The sequence below is a fragment of the Marmota flaviventris genome, chromosome 2, assembly GCF_047511675.1.
Source record: "Marmota flaviventris isolate mMarFla1 chromosome 2, mMarFla1.hap1, whole genome shotgun sequence".
Lineage (NCBI taxonomy): Eukaryota > Metazoa > Chordata > Mammalia > Rodentia > Sciuridae > Marmota > Marmota flaviventris.
Window position 1 is genome coordinate 90,071,454 of NC_092499.1, and position 26,778 is coordinate 90,098,231.

A 26,778-nucleotide genomic window follows, 5' to 3' on the forward strand; every position below is an offset into this window, starting at 1 on the left:
TTTTTAATTATGATTTTTAATATTGAGATTTGATAATAGACCATTGGTATTTAGTTTTTTGTTAGAAATGATGCTAGTAATATGTGTTCTCATTATTCAGTTTGTTCTGGCATGACTTGAATCCTATTCCATATTCCTTTATTCCTCAGATCTTGATCATATTTTTGAGCAGTTATTGCTATGTTAGCAGTATAGCTACCAGGAAGAACTAAAGGTCATTCTTTCAAGTACAGTGGGCTCATGAGCTAGTCTTTGAACTCTACTGTTAGAAGACCTCCGAACTGGTGTGGTATGGTGGCACATGCCTGTAATTTCAGTTGCTTGGGAGGCTTAGGCAGGAAGATCATGAGTTCAAAGCCTTAGCAACTTAGTGAGATCCTGTCTTTAAATAAAATACAAAAAATGGGGATTGGCTCAGTGGTGAAGCCTCCCTGGGTTCATTCTCTCGTACAAAAAATAACAATAATAATAAGGTCTCCAAACTCTCTCTGTCTGGCACATAAGAGACTCTGTGTACCTCATCTATACAGAGGGCTACACCAAGACTGGGATTTTACTCAAGGTAGCGTCAGGAACCAGGCCGCCTGCAGTTTCTGTGACTGCCTTAGATAAATAAATCAGTCACATAAGACATTCTTTTTAATATCAGAACATTCTTCATTTGTTCAAGTTTTAAAATTATTTCTTACAGGGTAACCGATTAGCCTATGGCATGATAAAAAGATTTTCTCTAAGCTTAAGTGATGAAAAAGCTTTACATACAAAGAGATCTTTCATAGCCTTATTTATGATTGCAGAAAATGAGTAGGAAAATCTATCCAGTTATGAGGGAATAAAATTATGGTAAGTCTACACAATTATTATGCAGGCATTTAAATATGTTTCAAACTGTTTATATTGATTGGAGAAATGCTTAAAATATTAAAAAATATATGAAATTATATATATAGTAGGTTCACAATTATGCAGAAAACATAGAAAAGTTAATGGAAGAAAATATATTCATATATGGGCTAGGAATGTAACTCGGTGGTAAAGCATGTGCTTGGCATGCGAGGCCCTGGGTTCTATTGCCAGTATTGAAGAAGAAAAAAAGGAAGGGAAGGATGAAGGGAAGATTAGGGAGGGAGAAAAAGGGGGAGAGAGAGAGAGAAAGAAAGATAATATAATCATATATTATTAGACCCACAAATGGTATATTTCTTTCTACTTTTCATTTTTCTAAAATTTCAAAAAATATGTTAAATTGCTTTTATTACTAAATCAACTTTATTTTATTTTTATTTCCAATTAAGAAAATCCTTTTTATATAGTCCATGGGCCTTTTTTTTTTTTTTTTACATTTACTAGGCCATGAATTCATAGGGAATAGGTTCCAGCAGCTCATGCTCCTTTCCATTTGTTCTCACAAAATGTGCTGCTTTGGGTGGAGCAGGCTGGTGCTTCTGCTGAACCCAGGTACCTTTCTCTTTGGCTTCCTTCTTTTTCTGATCATTTTCCTTCACATGTTTCAGGAAGCTGCCTCAGCTCTTAGAGTGCTTAATATGCTTAATACGCACATTAGTTCTCTTGGCAAGAATCTTGTCATTAACTTGCTTATTCACAACAATGCCAATAGCATGCTGAGTAACATTGTAGACTCTCCCAGTTTTGTCACGATAGCATTTGTGGGCATTCCTTTTTGAACAGTAGCCATTCTCTTAATGTCTGCATTATTAACCTTCTTGTAGATTCACATATATGTGGCTAAAGGAACAACTCCATGTTTTTCAAAAGTCCTAGAGAACATATATCAGGTTCCAGTTCCTCTCCTCTTTCCTTTGCTTTACATTTCATCTTTTTGGCGAATTACTGGAAGATGGTAGTTCCTGTCAAAAGGTCAACTTTATTTTAAAAGTACTTTTCCATAATATGCTTTAACTTTAAAATGTCTCTAGGTATACCTTACTGCAGGGGAGACATGGATGGTGGTTGAGTCATTGAGTTGAGATACTAATTTGCTGCTTGCTACAGAGTTCAAAGCAGTGAGTTCAAGTCCTGGTTCTCCTAATTATATAGCCCTGGAACTACTTTAAATCTTTTTTCTTTCTGGAAAATTGATATAACTAAATTCAAATTCTAACTCTTGATTAGTTATGTCCTGTTAACTCTCTTATGTTGGATTCATCACTTTATAAGCAGAAAATAACATCTACCTCACAAGGTTGGTGTGAGGCTTAAATGGAGATGTTTTTTGATCCATAAAGTATGATATATATGGAAAGAGATCCTGGTAAATGAATTTTCAGGCTAATGTAACTAAAGGTATTGCCTATATCTTGAGTTCATAAGAAATGATTACCCTGGGGCCAGGGATGTAGCTCATTGGCAGAGTGCTCATGTAGTATGTGTGAAGCTCTCAAAAAAACAAAAGTAAAACACGACCTTGATTGACATGATGTTATGTATTTCATATTTCCCAATCAGAGAGGACCAGGTAAACTTCCGTGGATTCATGAGAACTTTGGCTCATTTCCGACCCATTGAGGACAATGAAAAGAGCAAAGATGTGAATGGACCAGAACCACTCAACAGCCGAAGCAACAAACTGCACTGTAAGGAGCTAAAGTCATCTGACTTAAAATATTTGCTTTACATTTCTTACAAATCATGTATTTACATCTTCATTCATTGAATAACATTTACAAGAGCAAACTCAGTGCTTAGACCCTGGAGCTAAACTGAGTTTGAGTCCTAGCTATACCTCTTTTTGGCCTTGGGGGTCTTGGCATATTAAGATCTTTAGGCCTGTTTCCTCTTCTGTAAAGTGTGATATTATGGGATTCTGCATGGGGTTGTTGTAAAGATTAAAGGAGTTAGTAATGTATGTCAAGTATTTCAAATAGTGCTTTATATATACTAAGTACTCAGTACGTGTTACCTGCTGTGTTGCTGTTATTATTTGTTTATGTATATGGTATTGGGGAACTAACCCAGGACTTCCCACATGCTAAGCAGGCAGTCTACCACTGAGTTGCATCCCCAGCCCACCTGCTGCTGTTGTTATTATTATAATTCACTGACTGCCTACTGTGTGCCAGGTACTCTAGTAAGTCCTAGAGTGACAGTTGTGAGCAAGACCCATGCCCTACCTATGGGGAATAATGACAATCCTCTACCCATCATAGAATTTGATAGATACCAGATGTGAGGTAAGTTAGTGCAAGATTTAATTTTTGTTCCCATGCCTCTTGCCTCCTTTCCTTGGATACTTATAAAATTCCCTTCAGCCATTATTTATTCGTGTTATATTGCTCAATCCCTTGCAGCACTTCTCTAAGAAGTTGAAATTGAATTTCTCTTTTCTTTCAACACAAGTCGAAATTGAAATTATATGAAACTGATTGAACTCAAGCTTCTCTTACAAGGAAAAAAAATATATATATATATAAATTACAAACTGTAATGTCACATTTATATGCATTGGAAAAAATGACACATGAGACTTAAAATTTTAGTTTGTGGCCTTTGGGCTATTTCCCCAGATCTTCCCAGGCAGAGAAGTATAAATTCACTGTCTTGATAAATGAGGTATAGAGTTTGAGAAGCACTGAAATGAATCTTTCTTATTTAGGACAGGAAAGATTTCTGAACAAAAATGGTAACATATTATTTAGCCTTTGGTAGGAGATTACATTCCCAAAAAGGTGGAAAACTTAGTACAAACAAAATCAAATACAGGAAAAAAAAATAGAACTCTAATGAATTATCTTCAAATTTTTTGTACTTTGTTAATGGATTCCAATTTCTTCTCTCAAGACTAAATACTATTTGAGGCAAAAAATTGTATCTATAGTTTGATTAGCATTTTAGCATATATTTACTAAATGCTTGACTGACTTTGACATTAATATGGTAGAAATTTTTTTTTTTAATTTTTAGTTGTTGGTGAATCTTTATTTGTATGTGGTGCTGAGAATCAAACCCGGTGTGTCAGGCATGCTAGGCAAGCACACTACCACTCAGCCACAACCCCAGCCCCAATATGGTAGAAATTTTTGTTTTTTTATATCAGAGATTGAACCCAGGGTGCTTAACCACTGAGCAATATTCCCAGCCCTTTTTATTTTTTATTTTGAGCCAGTTAGGGCCTTGCTAAATTGCTGAGGCTGGCTTTGAACTTACAATCCTCCTGCCTTAGCCTCCTGAGCTGCTGGGATTGCAGGCCTGTGCCACTGCACCCAACAGATATTTTCTTGTAATGTTACAAACCAAGAGTTGATCAATAATTGAAGTGCTGGGCGAAGTGGCACACACCTGTAATCCTAGCCGATAAGGAGGCTGAGGCAGGAGGATCACGAGTTCAAAGCCAGCCTCAGCAACGGGGAAGCCCTAAGCAAGGTACTAAGCAATTCAGTGAGACCCTGTCTGTAAATAAAATACAAAATAGGGTTTTGGCTGTGGCTTAGGGGTTAAGTGCCTCTGAGTTAAATCCCTGGTTCCAAAAAAGAAAAAATCGGCTATACAAGATAATAAATAGAAGGAAATACCAATTTTAGTAGAAGCTTTAAGGAAAACATAGGCTATTTTTCCTTTCATGTTCACATACTCCTTTGTCTGTGGATCCTGGGTTAAGCAATGTTCTCAGGCTGGGAATGTAGCTCAGTGGTAGAGTGAGTACTTGCTTATCATACAGCACCATAAAAAAGAAGGAAAAAAAAAAAGAAGAAGAAATGATCTACAAGAACCCTTCTGTTCTCAAACAGGGAATTATTGTTTCCTTATAGCAGCTTTTCTTTTCTTTTTTAATATTTTTAGTTGTAGATGAACACAATACCTTTATTTTATCTTTATATGTTGCTGAAGATCAAACCAGTGTCTCACAGGTGCTAGGCAAGTGCTCTACCACTGAGCCACAACCCCAGCCCCATAACAGCTTTTTTTTATAGCAGCTCTAACCATACATAAGCATCTTTCTTTTTTTTTAATATGTATTTTTTTAGTTGTAGGTGGACACAATACCTTTATTTTATTTTTATGTGGTGCTGAGGATTGAACCCAGTGCTTCATGTGTGCCAGGCAAGCGCTCTATCACTGAGTCACAGCCCCCAGCTCCATAAGCATCTCTTTTTAAAAAAATTTTTTTCTTGAGTGCCAGGAGCAGTGGCACATGCCTGTAATCCCAGTGGCTTGGGAGGCTGAGGCAAAAGGATCACAAATTCAAAGCCAGCCTCAGCAATTTAGCAATGCCCTAAGCAACTTAGTGAGTCCCTTTCTCAAAATAAAAAAATTTAAAAAGGGCTGTGGAGGGGCTGGGGTTGTGGCTCAGAGGTAGAGTGCTTTCCTAGCATGCGTCAGGCTCTGGGTTCAATCTTCAGCGTCACATAAAAATAAAATAGAGTTATTGTGTCAACTTACAACTAAAACATAAGTATTTTAAAAAGGGGAGCCTGTGGATGTGGCTCAGTGGTTAAGCATTCCTAGATTTAATCCCTTGAAACCAAAAAAATTTTTTAAAAAATTCTTCCTCGGACTAGGTACATGGTACATGCCTATAATCCCAGTGATTCAGCAGGCCAAGGCGGGAGGATAGCAAATTCGAGGCCAGCCTCAGCAATTTAACAGGTGCCTAGCACCTGTGAGGCACTGGTTTGATCTTCAGCAACATATAAAGCAATTTAACAAGGCCCTAAGAAACTTAGTGAGATCCTGTCTCAAAATTTAAAAATAAAAAGGACCAGGGATGTGTTTTAGTGGTAAAGCAACCCCGGGTTCAATCTTCAATACAAAAAAAAAAAAAAAATCTCCCTTGCAGTAAGGCATAGGTGCTTGTAGTCCCAGAGGCAGGAGTATTGCTGGAGCCCTGCAGTTTGAGCTCTGCCATTTTACACCAGCCCAGACAACATAACAAGACCTCATCTCAAAAAAACAAAACGAAAAAAACTTCCCTTTTTTTTTTTGAACTGAAATGTCTCCCTGATCCTCATTGCATAAATTTTCTACATGATAGGCTTTTATGTATTTGGAAATAAATCTCTAAACCCAGTATTTCTTTCTTCCAGCTTTATGCCAGTTCTTTTAATATCCTCCTTATGGGGTAAAGGGGATTTTATTGGATATAGAGTTTTATTTAGATTTGCAAGTTGAAACAGTACTGGAGATTGGTTTCACAACAATATGAATATACTTAAAATTACTGAACTATAAACTTAAAAATGATAAAACATTTTATGCTTATTACCACAACAAAATAACTGTGCCCTCAAACTTCTAGTTGCTTTCTTATAAATGTGCTCTAGCATTATCTATGGGATCCAAAATGAAATATTGTTCCCAAGATGTGTTCTTATTAGCATACAGGTGGATTACAACTATTCTTTTTTATTTTTAGCATTCTTTTTTTATAATTTTTTAAATATTTATTTTTTAGTTGGACACAATATCTTTATTTATTTATTTTCACGAGCGCTCTACCGCTGAGCCCCAACCCCAGCCCCATTCTTTTTTTTTTAACCTTTATTTTATTTATATATTTATTTATTTTTAAATATTTTTTAGTGTTGATGGACCTTTATTTTATTCATTTATTTATATGTGGTGCTGAGAATTGAACCCGCTGCCTCACACATGCTAGGCAAGCATTCTACCACTGAGCCACAACCCCAACCCCAGATTACAATTATTCTTGTTCTAATGTTGTGCTATTGTTGCCATAGCCTGATACTTTATTGCTTTGGGGTGAGGGTAGGGGTGCTACAAGGCAGACAGGCAGCATGTGTGATGGCATCATTTTAGATTTGCCTATAGATGGTGTTTATATGTGTTGTTAGACCCAAGTGCAACACTTTGGTTTATTCCCCTACCTTTTATTTTGTTAGATTTAGTCCAGACATTTGTGGCCTGTCAAAAATCCTTTTTGGTTCTGAGTATGAGTCTTTATTTATTTATTTTCTTGTGGTGTTGGACCTTGAATCCAGAGTCTCACAAATGCTAGGGAAGAACTCTACTACTAAGCCACATCCCCAGCAACCTGAGCATTGAGTCTTTTGTATTCACTATGCCTCCGAGTTTCCACTCAACCAGAATATCAGCTATTTGATTATTACAGCTTCAGTGAAAATTCATAATGAAAACAAGAAGAAGCTGAAAGAGCCCTGTATCATAATACTGGCTACTTCTTTCTTTTGTGACATAAATTCCTGTCTTTGGATTTTCTAACCTATTGTGCCATTGTATACAATAGAGTAACAAGATAGCCCTTATTAAATATCATCCTGAAATCTATTTTATTTTTATTTTTTTTTGTACATTTTTATGTCTTTTTTGAAGATTGATCCAAGCGATACTTTACCACTTTTTATTTTTAATTTTGACACAGGATCTCTCTTAGTTGCTTAGGGCCTCACTAAATCCAAAAGACAGGAATTCGTGTCACAAAAGAAAGAAGTAGCCAGTATTATGATACAGGGCTCTTTCAGCTTCTTCTTGTTTTCATTATGACTTTTCATTGAAGCTTAATAATCAAATTTAAGGCTTGCCTTCTGCTTGAATCTCCTATTTGCTGTAATTGCAGGCCTGTGCTACTATACCTGGTCTGACATCTATTTTATATCAACAAACCCCATGGAAGAAATATGCAAAGAGAACCATATGAATGGGTTTCTCTTTTGTTTTTACTTTCTTTTTGGAGAGACACGGAAGTAGGGGTCTTGTATTGCCCAGCTGAGTGTTGCTGTGGCTGAGTTGGCCTCCCAACTCCTGAGCTCAAGTGATCCTCCTGCCTCAGCCCCTTAGTAACTGGAACTATAGGCTCTTGCCACCATACCTGGTAGATTTTTAATTTTTATTTTGGAATCATTGGATTCACAGGAAATTGAAAAATATGGGTAGGAAGATTCCATATACCTTACACTCAGGTTGACTTAGCTATAACATCTTACTTAATAATCATGTAACAGGAAAATTTGGAAATTAACATTGATACATTCCGCAAGCTTATTCGCATTAGACCAAGGAAGTGTGTGTGTATAAATGAGAGAGAGAAGGGGAGAAGTTGTATGCCATTTTATCACCTATATAGCTTCATGTAACCACTTCCACATTTAAGATACAGTACCACAAGACTAACTTGTACTCCTTTATAGCCACACCTTCACTCTCCCTCTCCTATCCTCAATTCTTCATTCTTGGGTCAAGTGTAGTGGTGCATACCTCTAATCCCAGTGGCTCAGGAAACTGAGGCAGGAGGATCCGGAGTTCAAAGCCAGCCTCAGCAAAGAGTAAGGTTCTAAACAACTCAATGAGACCCTATCTCTAAATGAAATACAAAATAGGGCTGGGGATGTGGCTGAGTGTCCCTGAGTTCAATCCCTGGTACCCTCCGCCCCTCCCCCCCAAAGTCCTTAATCCTTGGCAAACACTAATTTATCCCAACTCTATAGTTTGGGGGGTTGGGGGGAAGCAGACTGGGAATTTAACCAGGGGGCTCATACTACTGAGAGCTACATCCCCAGCCCTTTTTATTTTTTTATTTTGAGATAAGGTCTCACTAAGTTACTTAGAGCCTCGATAAGTTGCTGAGACTGGCTTTGAACTTGCAATCCTTTTGCTTCAGCCTCTGAGTCGCTGGGATTACAGATGTGTGTCACCATGCCTGGCTTCTTGCATTTTTTCAATAATTCATTCCATTTTGTTGGATTTGTTTATTTCATGGTTTGGTTGTACCAATTTGTTTAGTCACTCACATATTGAAGGGCATTTTGATTGTTTCCAGTTTTGGGCTAGTACAAATAAAGCTGTTTTGAACATTCATGGTACAGTCACTTTGGGAAAGTTTGGCAGTTTAAAGAACTACATATATATCAGGTGCAGTGGTACATGCCTGTAATTCCAGCAGCTCAAGAGGCTGAGACAGGAGCATTGGGAATTCAAAGCCAGCCTTAGCAAAAACAAGGTACTAAGCAACTCAGTAAGATCCTGTCTTTAAATATAATATAAAATAGGACTGGAGATATGACTCAATGGTAAAGTGCCCCTAAGTTCAATTCCCAATACTCTGCCGCAAAAAACACTAAATATGCAACTACCATTATCAGAAGGTACATTCCTAGGCATTTAAAAAAATTTTTTTTAGTTGTAGATGAACACAATATCTTTATTTTATTTATTTATTTTTATGTGGTGAGGAGGATTTAACCCAGTGCCTCACAAGTGCTAGGCAAGCGCTCTACCACTGAGCCATAACCTCATCCCAGCCCCCATTTCTAGGCATTTAATCCAGAGAATGAAAACTTATGATCATGCAAAAATCTGTACGTGAAAATTTATAACAGCTTTATATATTGCTCAGCCCTAAAAAGGAATGAACTATTGATACATATAAGTATTGATACACACAATGATGACTCTCCAGAGAATTATACTAAGTAAAAAAAAAAATCCTAAAAGGTTATATTTGTTTGATTGTATGTATTTAATAGTTTTGAAATGCCAAAATTTAGAAATAGTAGATTAATGGTTTTCTAATTGTGATTTTTAAAAAATTTCAGCCATTCTAATAGGTATGTAGTGGTAGTTCATTGTGGTTTTATGTTCAACATCTTATGTGCTTGTCAAATGTCTAATCATGTCCTTTGCCCGTGCTCTAATTGAATTGTTGTTTTTTTTTTTTTTTTTAGTGTTAGGTTGGAAAGTTCTTTATGCTAAATATGTGTCCTTGATGGATATGTGGTTTGCAAATATTTTTTCTTCCCTGTCTATAGTTTGTTTTCACTTTCTTAACACGGACTTAAGCTGAGCAAGTGTTTTTAATTTTGATGAGACCCAGTTGATTTCTTTTTCCTTTTATTGATTAATGGCATCTATAAAATGTGTATTTTTTTCCCCAAGTGCTCTCTCATCCCCAACCTGAGGATGATTTTTTTTTTTTTTTAATGAGGGCCTCATGTATGCCAGGCAAGTGTTGTAACACCGAACTGTATGGACCCCAACCTAAAAATTTTTTTCTTTTTCTTTTTAAATTTTGAGGCTTGTTGAGTTGCCCAGGCTGGCCTGGAACTTCTCATCCTCTTCTTTGGTCTCGCAAGATCTGAGATTATAGGAATGTGTCACTGCGCCCAGTGAGGACAGTTTTTTTTTTTAGATGGACACAATACCTTTATTTTATTTATTATTATGTGGTGCCTAGGACTGAACCCAGTGTCTCATATGTGCTAGGTGAGCACTTTACCACTAAGCCACAATCCCAGCCCCAAGTACAGTATTTTTTGTGTGAGTGATTTTTTTTTTTTTTTTTTTTTTAGTGCAGGGGGTAGAACCCAAGGCCTTGTGTATGGTAGGCTAGTACTCTACCTTTGAGTTACAAATTCAGCCCTTATGTATTTTGCCTTAAGACATTCCTGTGTGAATTGGTGGTTCCATTCCAAGTTTTCCAAGGAATCTCCATACTGCTTTCCAGATTGGTTGCACCAATTTGCAGGCCCACCAGCAGTGTATGAATGTGCATTTTTTTCCCCACATCCTCGCCAACACTTATTGTTATTTGTATTCTTAATAGCTGCCATTCTGATTGGAGTGAGATGAAATCACAGTGTAGTTTCAACTTGCATTTCTCTAATTGCTAGAGATGTTGAACATTTTTTCCTATATTTGTTGATTGATTTTATATTCGGAGATGTGTCTGTTCAGTTCCTTGGCCCATGTATTGATTGGGTTATTTGTTTTTTTGGTGTTAAGTTTTTTTAGTTTTTTATATATCCTAGAGATTAGTGCTCTATCTGATGTGCGTGATCCTCAGCCCTTTTTATTTCTTATTTTAAGACAGGATCTTGCTAAATTGCCCAGGTTCACCTCAAACTTGTGATCCTCCTGCCTCAGCCTCCTGAGTAGTTGTAATTACAAGCCTGTGCCAACATACCCTGCTATTTGTCTTTAAAGCTTACTTTCTCTTAGTATTTTCACCAACTCCACCAGAAAGTCACATTCACCTTACACTTTGTTCACCCAGTGTTATGAATGTATTATAGCACTTACTAGAGTGAGCAGTGTATATTGCTGTATTCTACTAGATAATGAGTTCCCAAGTCAGAATCTAAATCCATGGATCTTAATATCTCTAGAACAGTGCATTTGGGCATTTTAGTATTGGCACTTCCCTATTGAAAAGCATAAATATTCATGGCTTATTTGACATGATTTAAAATCATTGTAAATTTATCTATGTGACAAGATAATCACCTCCTTAATGTGAAATTCTCACAGTTCCTACATAATCACCCAGTGTTGTTATACTTTACACGATAGCTCTTCAAAAACAGAATGTTTTTTTCTCTCCTAAATTCTCTCTCTTATATGAACACAAGTAAAGTTCTCATCTATTCTACTTTCTAGAAAACTCATCTATTATTTAGGAGAGAGAAACATGAAACAACCTGGAGACCATCAGAGCCTTGGTGTTTTTATTTGAAACTTCTTGACCTGTAGAACTCCCAAATGGTAGGGAATTACTTGAAATTTGGCACAAATTTATCAAAGAGAATATATTCCCAGAGCAACACTTTATTTTCCGTATTTTTATTTGTGCATTGTAGTTGTATATAATGGTAGAATTTGTTGTTACATATTTATACATGCATACAGTGTCACAATATAATTTGGCCAATATCATTCCCTAGTATTTCCTCTTCCCCTCCACTCCTCTCTCTTCTTGGTCCCTTTCCTCTTCTCTACTGATTTTCCTTTGATTTTTATGAGTTCTCACCACCTTTCTCATCCTTTTTCCTGTCTGACTTCTATAAAAGAAACAAGCCCCTTAATCTTTGAATTTGGCTTATTCTGCTTGACATAATGTTCTCAAGTTCCATCCATTTTCCTGCAAATGACATAATTGTATTTTTCTTTATGGCTGAATAAAATTCTATTGTGTGTGTGTGTGTGTGTGTTTGTGTATACATATATACATAGCACATTTTATTTATCCATTCATCCATTTATGGACACCTAAGCTGGTTCCATAGTTTGGCTATTTTGAACTGTGCTGGTATAAACATGGGAATGTTTGTATTTCTATGCTATGATGATTTTAATTCTTTTTTAAAAAATATTTTATTAGTTGTTGGTGGACCTTTATTTTTATGTGGTGCTGAGAATCGAACCCAGTGCCTCACACATGCTAGGCAAGCACTCTACCACTGAGCCAGAACACCAGTCCTGATGACTTTAATTCTTTAAGATAAATATCCAGGAGTGGTATAGCTGAGTTATATGGTAATTCCATTCCTAGTCTTGTGAGGAACCTCTGTACTGAATTGTATAGTGGTTGTACTAATTTATAATCCCACCAACAGTGTAAAAGTGTTCCTTTTACTCTATATTCTCTCCAGCATTTACTGTTGTTTGTATTCCTTTTTTTTTTTTTTTAATTTCTGTGTGTGTGGTGCTGGAGATTGAACCCAGGACCTTGTACATGCAAGGCAAGCACTCTACCAACTGAGCTATATTTTTGAGTTCTTATATATTCTAGTTATTAATCCTCTGTCAGTAACTAGCAGATTTCCTCCCACTCTTTAAGTTCTCTTTTTACATTCTTGTTTCCTTTCTTTTGCAGAAGATTTTAAATTTGATGTCATTTTATTTACTAACTCTTGACATTATTTACTGAACTTTAGGAGTCCTTCTGAGAAAGTTGTTGCCTGTGCCTAAATATTGGAGTACTGACCCTATGTTTTCTTCCAGGAATTGCATAGTTTCTGATCTAATTCCTAGGTCTTTGACCCATTTTGAGTTGATTCTTGTGCAGGGCCCCAGAGCAACATTTATAGTCAGCTTTGTGGTTTCCTCTGAGTGGTGCACAGTGGAATTGATGGGTTGTGTGAAGTAGCCTAACTTACAGAACCCCTTAAGGGTTGTTTTTTGGTTTTGGTTAAGTTTTTGTTTTGTTTTTAGTACCAGTGATCAAACCCATGGTTGGTTAACTACTAAGCTACATTCCTAGCCCTTTTTATTTTGAGACAGAGTCTTGCTAAGTTGCTTAGGGCCTCACTAAGTTGCTCTCAAACTTGTGAATCCTTCTACCTCGGCCTCCTGGGTCGCTGGGATTACAGATGTGCACCAACCTTGCTCAGCTTTGCATGTTAGTTCCTTGAGAAGGAGCAAGACACTACAGAATTTCCACTAACTTCTTGTTTTTCCCAATCAGTTGCTTTTCGACTGTATGATCTGGATAAAGATGACAAGATCTCCCGTGATGAGCTGTTACAGGTATGTGGGAAAACTATGTGACAACTCAGTGTGACAGCTCACATGTGACAAAATACTATGGCTCATACTTAAAGAGTTCAAAATTGTGGGTAATAATGAAATACCTGGGTGGTGGTTCAGCACTGGGTCTTCCATAAGAGTTATAGATCGATACCATGCTAAATGACATTTTGAAAGGTCTGGACTACCTGCAATCAGAAAAGAAAATTCACCAAGACATAAAAGCTGCTAATGCCTTGCTCTCTGAACAAGAGGATAGTAAACTTGCTAAATGAATAAAATAAAGGTCCATCAACAACTAAAAAAAAAAAAAAAAGAATACACATACACACATATATAATTTTTTTTAAAGGCACTAACTAAGGGGTTGAGGTTGTGGCTCCGTGGTTGACCACCTTCCTAGCATGTGTGAGACACTGGGTTTGATTCTCAGAACACATGTAAATAAATAAAATAAAGGTCCATTGACAACTAAAAAAATATTAAAAAGCACTAACTAAATGTTTCCTAAGTGCGGACTGGCAGAGGTGAAATATGTGACATTGTGTACATCAAATAGTTCAGTTATGCAGGGCATGGTAGCGCATGCCTGTAATCCCAGCAGCTCAGGAGGCTGAGGCAGGAGGATCTCAAGTTCAAAGCAAACCTCAGTAATTTAGCAAGGCCCTAAGCAACTTAGCGAGACCTTGTCTCCAAATAAAGTAGAAAAATTGGCTCGGGACATGGCACCCTTAGGCTTAATCCTTGGTACCAAAAAAATAGTTTGGTTATTACCAAAACAGCTTGTTGGCAATCAGATAATTCTGATGATACCTAGTAAATTCTGCTGATTTGTCTGTCCTTAAACTTAGCATAAGAGTTACCAACTCTTGCTTGTGCCAGTGTACCTTGAGCTAATCATTCACTGCCCTTTGTTGTTCCCACAGACAAGTTCCTATTCCTCTACTATCGATTACTAACATTCCATGCTGTTAGCATTGCAATTTATTGTTTTTGCCTTTTATAAATTCAGAAGGGGAGAAAATTACCCCTTGTTTTGAGTCTGAAAGACCATAGGCTAACACATTTAGGGATTTCCATGGGGAAATTTGTCCGTTTCAAGATACACCTAAAAAGTAAATTGTTTCTACTCAGCCCTTAAAGTAAATCTGAATTCATCCATTATCTTGAGAAGACTTCCAAGTTGAAGATTGCTTAAGATCAGCTTAAGACCCATCCACAGTATTCCTACATTTCTACCTGAGCAGAAACCAAAACAACGAGGAGATCATGATAGTGTCCCTTGCTTTTGAGGTGGGAATATATTTCTTTGGTGAGAAGAGTTTACTTTTGTTACATTGCTACACATTGACTTCTGAGTTCTGAAATGTAATGGCACATTTTCATCCTTGAGCCCAAACCTGGTTGCAAGAAAGGTGTTTTTGGAGGAAGAGTTGATTTATTTACTGTTATTGGATAAGAAAGCCTGAAGAGGGGCTGGGGCTGTGGCTCAGTGGCAGAGCGCCTGCCTCGCACATGTGAGGCACTGGGTTCGATCCTCAGCACCACTTTAAAAAAATAAATAAATAAATAAAAAGGAAAGCCTGAAGAGGAAGTAGGGAAGAAACTATGTGGCCAGAGTTCTAGTCATGCTCTTGGATTATTTAGGTTTAGACAACTAGTTTTATCCCAGCAAAAAGAGGATCTGACCATTTTGCTGAAATGAAAGAAGAAAATAAAGTTTATCTTTCTAGACACAGTGATTTCTAAAACATCTGGTAACTTGCAGTTCCTAGATACTTATTGAATGTTAAAAAAGTATGTAGTGAATTTACCCTCAAGAATGGCTGACTTGTCGTTGTCGTCATCGTCCTCCTCCTCCTCCTCCTTCTTCTCCTTCTCCTCCTCCTCTTCCTCCTCCTCCTTTCTTCTCCTTCTCCTTCTTCTCCTCCTCCTCCTCCTTCTTCTTTCTTCTTCTTCTTTCTTCTTTCTTCTTCTTCTTCAGTACCTAGTGGCACTTTACCACTGAGCTACATCCTCAGCCCTTTTCATTTTTATTTTGAGACAGGGTCTTGCTAAGTTGCTAAGGCTGGCTTTGAACTTGAGATCCTCCTGCCTCAGCCTCCAGAGACACTAGAATTCCAAGCATGCCCCTGGCTGGGCATGTGTTCTTAGTATGATTCTTGTAGAATGTCCTGGTTGAACTTTTGGGGGCCAGTTGTATATTAATTATCTTGATTTTTGGTGATGGTGTCAGAGGTGTGTACATGTATACAAAGACTCATTAGCACATTTTAAATATGTACCATTTATATCATTTATACTTCAATAAAGACTCATTTTATGAGGCTAGCATAACTTTGACATGAAAACTTTATAAAGACAGTACAAGGGCTGGGGATGTGGCTCAAGCAGTAGCGCGCTCGCCTGGCATGCGTGGGGCGCTGAGTTCGATCCTCTGCACCACATAAAAATAAAATAAAGATGTTGTGTCCACCTAAAACTAAAAAATAAATATTAAAAATTCCCTCTCTCTCTCTCTCTCTCAAAAAAAAAAAAAAAAAAAAAGACAGTACAAGAAAAAATTATAGCCCAACCTTTTTTATTCACTTAGATGTAAAAATCCAAAACAATTTTTTTATCACACAGAATCCAGCAATGTTATTATATCCAAAGTAAGTTTGCACTAGGAATTCAGAGTTGATTTAAAATTAGAAAATAGTTATAACCATATGAACAGATTAAAGAAGAGAATCTAATCTAATGGTCTTCTCCATTGAAGAAAGCATTTGATAAAATTCATCACCTATTCATGATTTTTTCAAGTCTTATAAAAGCAGAAATAAAAGGAAGTTTCCTTTCTGTTTTATTTTTTTGTTTTGTTTTTTCCATCATCCCCAAATCCTTCAACCCCAGTATCAAATCCAGTACCATGTGCATGCTAGGCAAATGCTCTACCACCACCTTATATCCCTGGCCCGGGAAGTTTTCTTAAATTGATATAGGGTATATATATAACCCTCCCCAAACATTGATAATAAAAATAGTAAAGTTCTCATTTGCTAATAATCTTCCCACTGGAACAATAAGTGGCAGCCAGGATAGGTGAAAGGAACACTGACTGGCCTATGAGCAGACAGCTCATGCCACTAGTTACTGAGACAGGGGGGTCAAGATACTTCTGAGCCTTATTATCCTCATTACTGAACCAGACATGGTGACCTTTAAAACACACTACTCCTGTCACATCCTGCCTATACATGCAGCACACTAGTACATGCACAATCCAGTTCTACTATTATAAAAGTAAAATACCTTAGAAAATAATTGGTCTGAGATCTGAAGTTTGAGGATGGATTAATTTGCTTGATCTCTTGAAATTGGAGAAGATGGAAAATGGTTTGGCCCAAATAGTCTTTTCTAGCACTGTCCTTTTTTTTTTTTTTTTAATACCTTTATTTTGTTTATTTATTTTTTATGTGGTGCTGAGGATCGAACCCAGTGCATCACATGTGCGAGGCAAGCACTCTACCACTGAGCCACAACCCCAGCCCCATAGCACTGTCCTTTTTTTAATCCTTCAGTTGAGCATTTGTACCTAAATAGTACAACTTCATAATTTTCAAGAATTGATTTGTAGCCATGCAGTGGAGTCCATGAATTGATGACAGCTGAGGCAGGAGGATCACTGAGCCCAGGAAGTTGAGGTCAGCCTGGGCAACATAGTGAAACCCTGTCTACAAAACAAAACAATTAGTTTGAGAAGAAGAAGGAAAAAAAAAAAAAAAGTGTGCTGGTTCTAATCAGTATTTCGGCTTTTTTTATTTTTTGAAAATTCTGTCATGTACTTCATTTTGGTACGGGACATTGAACCCAGGGGCACTAAGCCACATCCCTAGCACTTTTTTATATTTTATTTAGAGACAAGGTCTCCCTAAGTTGCTTAGGTCTCCCTACTTGCTGAGGCTAGCTTTGAACTCGTGCATAAACCTCCTGCTCAGTTTCCCAAGCTGCTGGGATTACAGGCATGTGCCACTATACCAGATCTGTCCTATACTTTTTTTAAAATATTTTTTTTTAGTTGTTGATGGACCTTTATTTTAATCATTTATTTACATGCAGTACTGAGAATCGAAGCCAGTGCCTCACACATGTGAGGCAAGCGCTCTACCTCTGAACCCCAACCCCAGCCCACTGTCCTATACTTTTAAAAAATCTATTTCATGAGGTTGGAGAAGGATGTAAAAGAATAGGGGAAAGGAAGACCTCTCAACCATTGGGCTAGAGGGGCTTCCTTCCTGTGAAAGAAAAACTCAGCTTTTCCCTTTTGAATGCAGAGGTGGCTGATTGCTGTGATGTGAAGCATCACAAAAGCTCCTTGTCTCCCATTTCACATGAAGCCTCAACCTTTGCATATTGTCTGAATCACATTGTTAAAATTACATATTTTGTTTAAGGTATCAAATTTTTAAATATATTCATACTCTAAAGATGTTAGAAGAATTGTGGGTGGTGGGTTTTTTGTTAAGTTTGAGATACATTTGATGAAACAGTGTTAAATTATCTTTGCTTAGTTCTCAAAGCCCTTTAATTGTGCTTGTTATTTTTCTAAGAAAGAATTTAGCATGTACCTCTTCAAGGAGCTTTACATTTCTTGGGCCATACCCCAGGAGTACCTTGCTTAATGTTTAATACATCTCCTCAAAGAGGACAGCATTCAGGTGGGATTCCAGAAAGCCCCACCAAACCAACTGACATGTTTTCCTCTTGCAACAAAAAGTCTGAGAATAGGTTTTCTAGGCTCATTAGTACCTAAATAAAGTCTAAGAAACCTGGCTTCTGCCATAGGCTTGCTGTCACATCCGTAGCACGTGATTCATCTCATAGCTCCAGGATGGCTACTGTACCACCAGACATCATATCTATATTATGGGCAGAAAAAATGAAGATTAGCAAAATGCAAAGGACTCTCCTTCAACAAGGCTTTGCTTTCCTATCTAGTGACCTTGCCAAAGAGTTCTGCTCACATTATTGTCCAAAATGGCCTAGATAACAAGTTAGGGTTTTAGCTTTCTAGCTGTTAAATTTGAGGGTATCAAAGGAAAAAGATAGGGTTTGGGAATTTAGCTCAGTGGCAGAGTGCTTGCCTAGCATGTGCAAAGCTCTGAGTTTAGTTCCTGCCTCTGAAGGAAAAAAGAAAAAAAAAAAAAAAGAGGGGAGTCACTTAGTGATTTTACCTTAAATCTTAGTAAAAGAGTCCCTCTCACTCCCACGTCCCCTATAATTCCTGGCTCTTGGTCTTGTAGGTGCTACGCATGATGGTTGGAGTGAATATCTCAGATGAGCAGCTGGGCAGCATTGCAGACAGGACCATCCAAGAGGCTGACCAGGATGGGGACAGTGCTATATCTTTCACAGAATTTGTTAAGGTCAGTCAATCACCTCTTGATTTGAAAATGTTAAGTTCTGTTACACAGGAGGTCGGGGGGACATTATTTAGAAAAGTGCTTAGAACTGTTAGGATATTTATAACTATAATTGTTCTTTTGGTTTTTTTAACCCCAGGTTTTGGAGAAGGTGGATGTAGAACAGAAAATGAGCATCCGATTTCTTCACTAAAGGACAGAGACCAAACTGTTCCTTGCTTTCTAGTATTTAAGAACTGGAACTTTAGAGTCCTCCTGTCCACCAACCCCACCTCCACCCCTTCATTCTCCTTCTCCCAGAATACTACTGCTGTTGCATGACAACCCCAAATATGTTCTGTGTACACAAAACTGCCTTTGGTGTATAAACAGGGCATTACAGAATGGTACATCCAGTCTATTTCTCTTCAGTATCCATCTACCAGTTCTCCATTTATAAATACCATGTTCCCCTGTTCTGCTGCTCAATGCCACACATCCATCCAGTTTGAGAAAGAGATGGAATCATGCCAAGAACCAGCCAGCAAAACTCTAACTGGATGTAGACTCCCTTCAGCGAGGTTTAGCATGTTCCTACTTCCTTCTTATATGTCCTTTGCTTCTTATTTCCCTGTCACACAACTTACCTCCACTTAGTCTTTCAGCCTCCCTGCTTTTTATTGAGCCTCAAAATTCCCTGTGTTCCTCTTAGCACCCCAAACTATGCCTGTTAAATGTATTTCTGACTAGGCAGGATAGTTCAGTGGTCTGGCAGTTTTTATCTACCTTCACTCTTAAATGAGTACCTAGGATGTTACCTTTCCAGGAGCTTTTTGGTAATCAACACTTCTCTTGGAAGAATGTGACCCTTTCTTGATCCTCTGCACTGCTCTGTCATCAAAGGGTGGAGATATCCTTCTTGGAAACTGGCCTTGGTGAAAACATTTCATAGTTTGTGAAGATATAGAGAAGAAATTGATAACTAAAAAGTGTAGAGCCACCTGTTTTGTGTGGGTTACTCAGATTGCTCTGCCTCTGCCCTCTGATTCTCGACTTATGTACCTACACGGCTTTTCCTATGAGTGCAGTGTTCACTATTCAGAAAATATTCATATGCCTACAGGTCTGCTTAGCTTTGGGACACTGTTGCTACCAGAATAGCTGTTCTGACAGCATTCTTAGGGACCTTTTCATGACTTTTTGAACACGATGGCTGGGCGTCTTATAAAACCTGCTACATTTACATTCTGCAGCATGGTTTATGCCTCCTTGTTAGTGCACTGGAATGTTTTTCACTTCACGTTTCCAAGTGGAAAGACTATTGTTATGGAAGTGCCTAACTTTTCCAAGTCCAGAATAGTTAAAAAGATGGTCCTCAGTGTTTTGAAGTTTTGCACAAAATTATTTATGAACTTTACAATTGGCAAATGTTAATGCTGGAATCCATATTCAATCCCAATACACGTCCAAAGCATTGAATGTATTGTGTCATTAGCTGCCCGGTTGCATTATCTCCATAGCTCCTTGTATAGGCCACCACTGATCCCTTAAAAACAAGGGGTCTGACCCTGGTAAGACAATGTGAGGTGGCATTACAGGACTTTGAGTGAGCCAGAGCAACTTCTCTGCCAAAGTCAGCTTAATTAGACTTCATTGAATCTGGCCATTGCCATCCTATGTATGTCTGTGAGTCTATTCATTTATCTCCCCCTGCCTCATGTTGAATTTATAATCCCCCTGACTCATTGCTTGCTTGCTTGTTTCCTTGCTTCAGAAGGCTATTCAAGATGTGTTAACCAATCTTTAGGAAGAGAATTGCTAACAAATATTACTACAAAGGGATGGATAAAGGTGGGGAACAGGGGAGTGGCCAGGCTTGATGGCTCAAGTATAAATGAATGAGAAATTCTTTAAGAAGTATCAGTTTTGTGATCAAGTGATGTAATATAGGAATAGTAAAAAAGGAAAGAATTGTCTGTTACTGATCGCTAGAGAGGTACTTCAGAGTCTCCTTGATTTGCATTTTTAAAGTTCCTAAGATTATGGCTTCCCCACTCCTTTGGCTGTATAGCAAACTTTTAATCCACAGTTGTGCCTTATTGTCCTATTACGGTTGTATTCTTTGATCCATCAATAAATATTTGTGGTTAAAACAAAACAACTCGATTGATTTTGTCTGTGTTTTTCAAGAATTTTCTGTAATGCAGGCTCCTTCTTTAACACAGGATGTTCCTTACTCAGGTCTATGTCTGAACTATGAATACAAGTGTACTCTGCTGCTACCTGACATGTGAAGTAGAAGTAGAAGAATTCATCTAGGAGCTCACACTGTCTGCCTCTAGGCCCATTTTTTTTAATTTTTTTTTTTTTAGTTGTGGATGGATCTTTATTATTTATTTATTTATATGTGGTATTGAGAATCAAACCCAATGCCTCACACATGTTAAGCAAGCGTCTACCACTGAGCTACAACTCCAGCCCATAGGCCTAGTTTTGTTAGTCTTGGCCATTCCCATTTATTCCACTGAAGATTCAGTTTCTTTTCTGGTCTCTCTAAATGCAAGAAGGGAAGCTTATAAATGAGGAGATACTATGAAAAGCCAGATAGTCCTGTACACATTCTAGTATAGATAAAATAATTGTAAGCAGCCTATTAACCTTAAAGGTAATAGGATGTGAGTTTATATGATCTCAAGTCCTCAAGGTCTAAAATGTGCTGGCAATTATAGGCTTTTAGCTTCAGCATAATAGAAATTTACTTAAGTGAAAATCCCAGATAATAACAAAAAGAAAATTAAATGTTACTGTATGTAATTCAGGATATACCTGGATCTTAGTACCACAAAACTATGTGTCCTGCTTGAGCTTAGTGAGTTCTCTTTTCCTCTGTACAGAAGTCGTATCTTTTTCCTTATCACCTTAGAAACAGAAGTTGTTGGTGTGATAACATGGCTCAGAGGCTTAATAATCTAGGAACAGCTTTATGAATGGAAGAGAAAAAGCACTGTCATGATGTTGAATTTTATGAACATTTTCCCATAATTGTCTTTGTCTCAAAGAAAACTTTGAATTTTAGCAAAATGAATGTGCTAACTTTTAAGTGTACTTTGTGCTGTCTCTTCCTGGAAGATGGGGAGGTACAACCACAAACATGAAGTGACATATAATCTGTGCCTGGGTGATCAGGGGCATTTTAAGAAGTTATCATTGAAAAGTCAGAGGGAAATATAGGAAAGAAAGAAAAGCCATAGCAAAGTGTACAAAAGGGGAAAAGGGTAGATTTCAGAAACAGTTTACTCTAATTTACATTATCCCTCAAGAGAATTTTAGAATCATTTCATGGTTTGTGAAGATATAGAGAAGAAATTGATAACTGAGATGCTGACATTTTTTGTTTTGGGATTTTGTTTGTTTGAGCTACTCAGAAGCATTCTACCTTCTGAGTTTCAGCCTAAGCATCCCACCACACACACATTTTTTTTTCTTTTTTTAATCTTTGAGACAAGGTCTTGCCAAGACTGGCCTCAACTTGAGATCCTCCTGCTTTAGCCTCTTGAGTCACCATCATACACGGCAAGATTCTAATGTATATTTTGGTTTTTTTGTTTGTTTGTTTGTTTTTGGTTTTTGGTACTAGGGATTGAATCCAGGGATGCTTTACCACTCAGTCACATCCCCAGCCCTTTTAATATTTTTATTTTGAGACAGGGCCTTGCTAAATTGCTAAGGCTGGTGTTGAATTTATGATCCCCCTGCCTCAGCCTCTTCAGTCACTGGGATTACTGGTGTGCACCACCATGCCCAGTGAGATGTGAATGTTTTGACAAATAAATAAGTATGCCAAATTACTTTCCCTTTCATATATTTCAAAGACTTTTTAAATTTGTGTGTAAGATCAGTGATATAGGTACTGCATTGCTGACATCAGTAAAACATGGCTGGGTCTCATTGAATTCATGTGGTTAAAATGGAAGAAATTGGATTGGATTGTAGTTGATGTCTATTAAAATGATACTTGAATAACTATACACCAAGAATCTAGAAGATTAAACAGTCTTGAAAAAGGAGCAGCCGGGCATGGTGGCACATGTCTAATCCCAGCGGCTTGGGAGGCTGAGGCACGAGGATCACGAGTTCAAAGCCAGCCTCAGCAAAAGCGAGGTGCTAAGCAACTCAGTGAGACCCTGATTCTAAATAAAATACAAAAATAGGGCTGGGGATGTGGCTCAGTGGTCAAGTGCCCCTGAGTTCAATACCCAATTAAAAAAAATTTTTTTAAAGGAACAAATTTAGAGGAATCACAATCCCTCACTTTGTTTTTGTCATACCAGGACCTATTCCTGCTGGGCAAGCACTCTGCCATTGAGCTACCTTCCTTTTTTTTTTGGTAAATAACAAGGATGGAACCCAGGGATGCTTAATCACTGAGCCACATCTCCAGTCTTTTTTATGTTTTATTATTTTTTTTCTTATTTTTTGAGTACTGGGGATTGAGCTCAGGGGCACTCAACCACTGAACCACATCCCAGTTCTATTTTATATTTTACTTAGAGACAGGGTCTCACTGAGTTGCTTAGTGCCTCACCGTTGCTGAAGCTGGCTTTGAACTCGTGATCCTCCTGTCTGCTGGAATTACAGGTGTGGGCTGCCTAGACTTTGAAGAGGACAAATGCATATTATTCTAATTAGCCTTTAAAAAGATAGCAAGTAAGACACACCTGTGTATTTTAAGATATCACAAATTTCAAATTCACCACTTTTTTTTTTTTTTTTTTTTTTTTGGTGGTACTGGGGATTGAACTCAGGGGGGTGCTCTACTACTGAGTTATATAACCAGCACTTTTTATTTTACTTTGAGATAGTATCTCACTATGTTGTTCAAGCTGGCCTTATACTTGTAATCCTCCTATCTCCATCTCCCAAATTACCAGGATTACAGTTGTGCACCACCACACCTGGCTACTTGTTTTTGTGGTACTGAGGATTGAACCAGGGTCTTGCTCATACCAGGCAAGCATTCTACCACTAAGCTACATCTCCAGCCTTGCCATTACCTTTTAATTAAAGAACAAGCAGGGCATAGCCATGGCGATACATGTCTGTAATTTCCGTGGTTAAGTGCCCCTGGATTCAATCCCCACTACCAAAAAATAAATTTAAAAAATTAAAGAAGGATACTGTCAAAATGTGTTTCTAAGAAGCAAAATGGTAAAGGGATTCAGGGCAACTCAGGTTGGGCAGTGGTGAGAACCAGGACTTTAACCCTAAAAAAGCCACACTAGCTATATTCAAATTGTTAAGAATCTGTTTTCAAAAGGCTCTCTTACTTTTTAGAGGACATAATAGGGTAGTTTAATATATAATTCAGCAATGTGTAGGTGGGTCAAATCCTGGTTTTGCCACTTAAGCAGTTATATGAACTTAGACAATTCATATAACCTTCCTATATCCTTTTCCTCCATAATAAAATAAGGTTTATAAGGATGATGATAATGATACCAACCTCATGGGTTGCTGTGAGGATTAAATTGGTGCCTGCTATAAGTATTATATATAAAATTTAATTGAATTTAATGGTGGATAGAAATAAAAGGGTGACAGATTTTAGTTTATTCTAAGGAAGAAGTTCCTAATAACTAGAACTATTCAAATTAGGAACAATATCCCCAAAATTAGATCTTGATAGAAATGCTTAAAGAATGTCTTTTTTTTTTTTTAATTGCAGTATTGGGGATCAAAACCAGGGCCTTGCATATGGTAGGCAAGTGCTTTATCACTAAGCTATATCTGCAGCCTCTCCAGCCCCCCGCAATTTGGGCTGGGGATATGGCTCAAGCGGTAGCGGTAGCGCGCTCGCCTGGCATGCGTGCGGCCCAGGTTCGATCCTCAGCACCACATACAAACAAAGATGTTGTGTCTGCGGAAAACTAAAGATACAAAGAAAGATATTGTGTTCACCGAAAACTAAAAAATAAAATATTAAAATTCTCTCTGTCTCTCTCTTAAAAAAAAAAGTATGTCTTAGTAGTAATAATATTTTACAAAAATGGGAGCTGATAAACAAGTTTGTTTTTCTTTTAGGAACACACAATTTCTAAACATGAAATGAGGTGGTTTTTAGAAGGAAATGAATGAGATGTAGTCTGTATTGTCAGAGTTGACATCATATATTTTGCATTTGGTTCTTTTCTAGTTGTCTGCACCCAAGGAAGAAAAAACACCTGTGTCTGGAATTTATTTTGAAAATATTTTACAATTAATGTTGCAATGACTAATCAGAAAAAAAAAAAAAAAAGGTTAAAGCAGGGTCCTGGAGATCCTTTGCTTTGCTGGGCTGTAACCCTTCAGTTGCTGGATAAAGGGCAGATGTGGGAGGATCCTGAGTGTGTGAAGCAATAAAGAGGACATGGGCTTGGGACAGTGGCTATCTTGAGCAATCATGGAGATATTTTAATAAACTGATTTTATTATCAATCAGTTCTTTCAGTATCCTCTATTGAAGAGAACTATCCTTTCCCCTAAGTATTATCTTAGTTGAAAATTAACAGTTTCTTTCTGGGCTCTCAGTTCTGTTCCATTGACTTATTTGCCTATCCTTATGACCGTACTAAATCATCTTGATTACTATAGCTTTTGTAGTCATTTTTGAAACTAGGAAGTGAATTCCTCCAACTTTGTTCTTTTTCAAAAGTGGCTGTCCTGAGCAAGGAGTGGTAGCACAGGCCTCTAGTCTCAGCTCACTGGAAGCTGAGACAGGGGGATCCTAAATTTAAGGCCAGCCTGGTGAAATGGAGATCCTGCCTCAAAATAAAATTTTTAAAAAGGATGAGGAGTAAGGGCTGGGGCTGGGGCTCAGCGGTAGTGCACTTGCCTGGCATGTGTGAAGCTCCGGGTTTGCATCCCGAGCCCTATTTTGTATTTTATTTAGAGACAGGGTCTCAGAGTTGCTTAGTACCTTGCTTTTACTGAGGCTGGCTTTGAAGTCGCCATTCTCCTGTCTCAGTCTCTGGTAAACACAAATACAGTTGGCTTTCTTATACTGATTTGTATGCTGGGACCGTGACAAACATACAAGTTTTGGTTGTTGTGGATTCCTTATTATTTTCTACAAAGGATCATTCCATCTCTGAATAAAGGCAGTTTTATTTCTCCCAATCAGGATGTCTTATGTTTCTCTACCTTTATTTATTCCTACTGGCTACCCCCTCTACTACAAAGTTGAACAGAATAAGTTGAATAGAAACGGTGGGAGTCCATGTCCTTGCTGTGTTCCTGATCTTTTATTTTTTTAATTTTAATTTTTTTGTTTTTAAAATTATTTTGTAGTTGTAAACAGAATGCTCCTATTTTATGTTTATTTTTATGCGGTGCCAAGGATCAAACCCAGTGCCTCACACATGCTAGGCAAGCGATCTGCCACTGAGCAGCAGCCCCAGCCCCATGTGTTCCTAATCTAAAGACAACATATAAGCTGGGAACAATTGCCAACATTTAGGCTTTTTAAGAATGCAACTGGATCGCAGGTCGCGGTGGCACAACTCCTATAATCCGAGCAACTCGGGAGGCTGAGGCAGGAATCGTAAATCAAGGCCAACCTCAGCAATTTAGCAAGGTCCTAAACAATTTAACGAGATCCTGCCTCTAAATAAATAAATAGATAAATAAATAAATAAATGGGGCTGGGAATGTGGCTCGGTGGTTGAACCCCTCTGGGTTCAATCCCTGGTCAAAAAAAAAAAAAAAAGTGTAACTGGATCAAAGCCAGAGACCAAGTGGAACCATTGTTTCCCTAAGTGTTGTGTTAACGCCTAGAATTAATAAACTTGGGATCTGAGAATGAAATCATTAGTACTATAGTTTAACCTAACAGTAGCTTAAAATAGTCACACCTTTAATCACACTATCTCAGTAAGATGTGTCACTGCTTCTTCGCGGAAATAATTTTACATTCCTAAAAAATGAATTACAAAGGCGTTTTCCCCAATTACCTCAATCCAATGACCTAATCTATCAAAAAAAAAAAAGATCGAATGAGGGAAGAACGCATTGATTGACGTGCATTTCAGCCAACCTGTGGCGGAAGACTAACGCGCGCGCGAGAAAGCAAGCCGTTGTCCAATCAATACTCAGGAGGGGGCGGGGATTGTGGGAGCCGCCC

At 37.8% G+C, this 26,778-nt stretch overlaps 1 protein-coding gene and 1 pseudogene across 1 annotated transcript in view; one reads left to right on the forward strand and one right to left on the reverse strand.

Moving 5' to 3' along the window:
- Chp1 (calcineurin like EF-hand protein 1) overlaps nt 1-20,781 on the forward strand; it is a 48,309-nt gene extending 27,528 nt beyond the window's left edge. Inside the window, exons 5-8 of the mRNA XM_027925818.2 lie at nt 2,467-2,594; nt 13,175-13,236; nt 18,522-18,644; nt 18,781-20,781. Of these exons, the coding sequence (XP_027781619.1) occupies nt 2,467-2,594; nt 13,175-13,236; nt 18,522-18,644; nt 18,781-18,834 (367 nt within the window). The 3' untranslated portion in view covers nt 18,835-20,781. The remainder of the gene's footprint in view (nt 1-2,466; nt 2,595-13,174; nt 13,237-18,521; nt 18,645-18,780) is intronic.
- LOC114081776 (large ribosomal subunit protein eL21-like) lies at nt 1,347-1,980 on the reverse strand (annotated as a pseudogene).
- Nucleotides 20,782-26,778: the final 5,997 nt, after the last annotated feature.